This window comes from Elephas maximus, chromosome 7 (assembly GCF_024166365.1).
Source record: "Elephas maximus indicus isolate mEleMax1 chromosome 7, mEleMax1 primary haplotype, whole genome shotgun sequence".
NCBI lineage: Eukaryota > Metazoa > Chordata > Mammalia > Proboscidea > Elephantidae > Elephas > Elephas maximus.
Window position 1 is genome coordinate 112599825 of NC_064825.1, and position 3365 is coordinate 112603189.

Genomic DNA, 3365 nt, shown 5'->3' on the forward strand with positions numbered 1-3365 from the left:
AGAATCAACAAGACCAAAAGTTCGTTCTTTGAAATGATAAAAAAAAATTCAGCAAACCATTGGACAAGCTGACAAAAGAAAAACAGGAGAGGAAACAAATAACCCAAAGAAGATGAGAAAAGAGACATTACAACAAACCTAACTAAAATAAAGATCATAACAGAATACTATGAAAAATTGTATTCCAACAAATTTGAGAAACTAGAGGAAATGGATGAATTTCTACAAACACACTACCTACCTAAATGAACAAAAACTGAGATAGAAAATCTGAAAAATGCATAACAAGAGAAGAGATAGAATGGGGTAAAAAAAAAAAAAAAAAAAACTCCTAACAAATAAAAGCCCTGTCCTGGAGAGTTTCACTGGAGAATTCTACCAAATATTCGAGAAGAGCTCACACCAGTACTATTTATTCAAACTATTTCAGAGCAAAGAAATGAAGGAAACCTCCCAAATTCATTCTATAAAGCCAGTGAAACCCTGATACCAAAGCCAGGAAAACACATACATTTAAAATATAACAGTACAGACCAAATTTTATCTCTCATGTACATAAAAGCAAAAATGCTTAGCAAAATTCTAGCCAATAGGATTCATCATCATATTAAAAAAGTAATACACTACTACCAAGTGGGATTCATACCGGGTATACAAGGATGGTTCAACACTAGAAAATCAATCAACATAATCCATCATACCAATAGGACTAAAGAAAAAAATCACATGATAACACAATTGACATTTGATAAAGCCCAACACTTACTCCTGATAAAAGCTCTCAATAGAATAGGAATAGTAGAGAAATTCCTCAACATAATAAAGGACATCTATACCAAACCAAAAGCCAACATCATTCTCAATGGAGAGAGGTTGAAAGCATTCCCCCTGAGGACACAAACAAGCCATGGAGGCTCTTTATCACCACTCCTATTTAACCTAGTGCTTGAAGTCCTAGCTAGAGCAATAAGGCAAGAAAAAGAAATAATGGCATATAAATTGAAAATGAATTGGTAAAGCTATCCCTATTCACAGATGATATCATCCTACACATTAAAAAAAAAAAAAAAAACACCAAATATTCCATAAGGAAACTACTAGAATAAGAAAGTCTAGACAATATGCTTTATGGATACATACAGAGTTAAACCATTTTTAACTATGATTAAAAAATTAGGAATGGGATTGCTTCTGAGAAGAGGTGGAAAATGACATCAGAGAGGCACAATCAGGTAGTTTCAATGATTTTGATAATATTCTAGGTAAGAAGCTACAAGATTTATAAAGAATTGCCTATGTTGTTGGATATAGGTGAAAAATTATACACTAAAACTTAAAAATAAGAAAAGTTCCAAAATCTTTCTTTTAGTTAGAAAAGTAAACTCTTGTTATGCATAGATAATGTTCCATATTACACTGAGAAAATTCTTTCTGCTTTCTGGTTTTGGGCAGTTTCTGGATGGGCTGTAGGCTGAGAAAAAAAAAAATTTAATAAAATTGAAAAAACACAAAATTTTGTTTTTACCAAAACAGATCATCACTAAGTTTTTCTACATAAAAAATATAAGTTTAATACAACTTTTAGGAAACATGCTGCTGATGCAAAATAACACATTTCTTTCCATATCTTCAATTTCATGAAGATAAAATCAGAAGCTCTATCTAATCTTTTCAGAATCATAAAAAATGCCCATAATAACTAATAAGGAAAATATAAATATGTTTATAACTTAAGATTAGTGTTATTTTTAAATCCAAAGTGAAAGAGTAGTATCTGACCTCTAATCAAGACTTAGAATGAGTTTTCTTCATCAACCCCATCCCATCTATCAAAATTGTTCACTGATGGTGTCTCAAAACAAACACAATATCATGTCCCACTAAAATGTGCAGAATTGTAAATACATAGACATTGCCCAGAGGAACAGAAATAATCTTAAACTCAAAATGCATAATGGAGCTAAAAAAAAGCTGTTGTGCTCATAGAATTATGAACCATAAAATTTTGAAAACTCACCCTTGGCCTCAAAAATTTGTTCTAAGTATTGGCCAAATTGTTTTCTCATTAATTAGGGTGATAGAAAATTTTCAAATGTAATCTGTTTTTTTTTTTTTGTCTTTTTAAAAGGAAAAAAATAATTTTTCTAAGTCTTGCTTCAGTATATACTGAGAAAAATAAAATTATAACGTGAGCTCAGTTTTATTTTTATTTATAACAGGAAAATACTTATGCCATTTATCCAGCCTCTAGAGTGCCTCTATTAGTTTAACTGTAATGTCAAAGAATAATTTATTCTACATTTTAGATGCCTTTGTATCAGTAAAGAGACGTATTCGTAGAGAATCCATTGAATTGACTGAATCGTTCATTGTCATAATTTTTGCCTATTTCTTGCTTTAGAATTAACAATGATATTTTCAGTGTGGACGCAAATTCTTATTCTGCATGTGGTTAACTTTCTACTCCAGATTTTTTCCATAGCATTTTTCATCTCAGAATTTCTCAGGGTGTATATCAGAGGGTTCAACATGGGAGTAATAATTGTATAAACCACAGTTATAGATTTGTCAATGGGAAAGTTGGAAACAGGTCTAACATACATGAAAATACAGGGAACAAAGAAGAGGACAACCACTGTGATATGGGAGCTGCAGGTAGACAGGGCTTTGCGCCTCCCTTCCTGACTGTGAGTCTTCAGAGAGCATAGGATGACTCCATATGAAATTAGTAGAAGGATAAAAATTGCCATACAGATGGCTCCACCATTGGCAAGAACAGTGAGTCCTATAAAATAGGTGTCAGAGCAAGCAAGTTCCAATAACGGGTACATGTCACACATGAAGTGATCAATGACATTGGGGCCACAGAAGGGGAGGCTGTACACAAAGAGAAGTTGAACCACAGAGTGCAGAAATCCTCCAACCCAGGCCACCACCAGCAACAGAATGCAAACCTGTCGATTCATGATGGTCAAGTACTGCAGTGGCTTACAGATGGCCACATAGCGGTCATAGGCCATTGCCACCAGAAGAAAGACCTCAGCACCGCCAAATAAGTGTTGTATAAAGAGTTGGCCCATGCAAGCTACAAAGGAAATAGTCTTTTTATCACAGAGTAAGTCTCCAATCATTTTGGGGGAAATACTAGTGGAATAAACAGCATCCATGAGTGACAGATAGGCAAAGAAGAAGTACATGGGAGAGCCCAGGGAGGGACTGACAATAACAGTCATGACAATAAGTAGGTTGCCCACCATCGTCACAATGTAGATGAGCAAAAACATGATAAATAACACTTTTTGGCCCTCAGGATCCTGAGTGAGTCCCAGGAGGACAAATTCTGTTACATTGTTACTGTGTCCCAT

At 34.1% G+C, this 3365-nt stretch overlaps 1 protein-coding gene across 1 annotated transcript; it reads right to left on the reverse strand.

Moving 5' to 3' along the window:
- Window positions 1-2372: 2372 nt before the first annotated feature.
- Window positions 2373-3365, reverse strand: LOC126080393 (olfactory receptor 4A5-like). The gene has a single exon (XM_049891620.1). The coding sequence runs from the start codon at window positions 3363-3365 to the stop codon at window positions 2373-2375; it is 993 nt and encodes a 330-aa protein (XP_049747577.1).

Bases quoted from the DNA above. Each gene is read 5' to 3' on its own strand.
- LOC126080393 (XM_049891620.1), bottom strand. From the start codon at position 3,365: ATGGGACACAGTAACAATGTAACAGAATTTGTCCTCCTGGGACTCACT.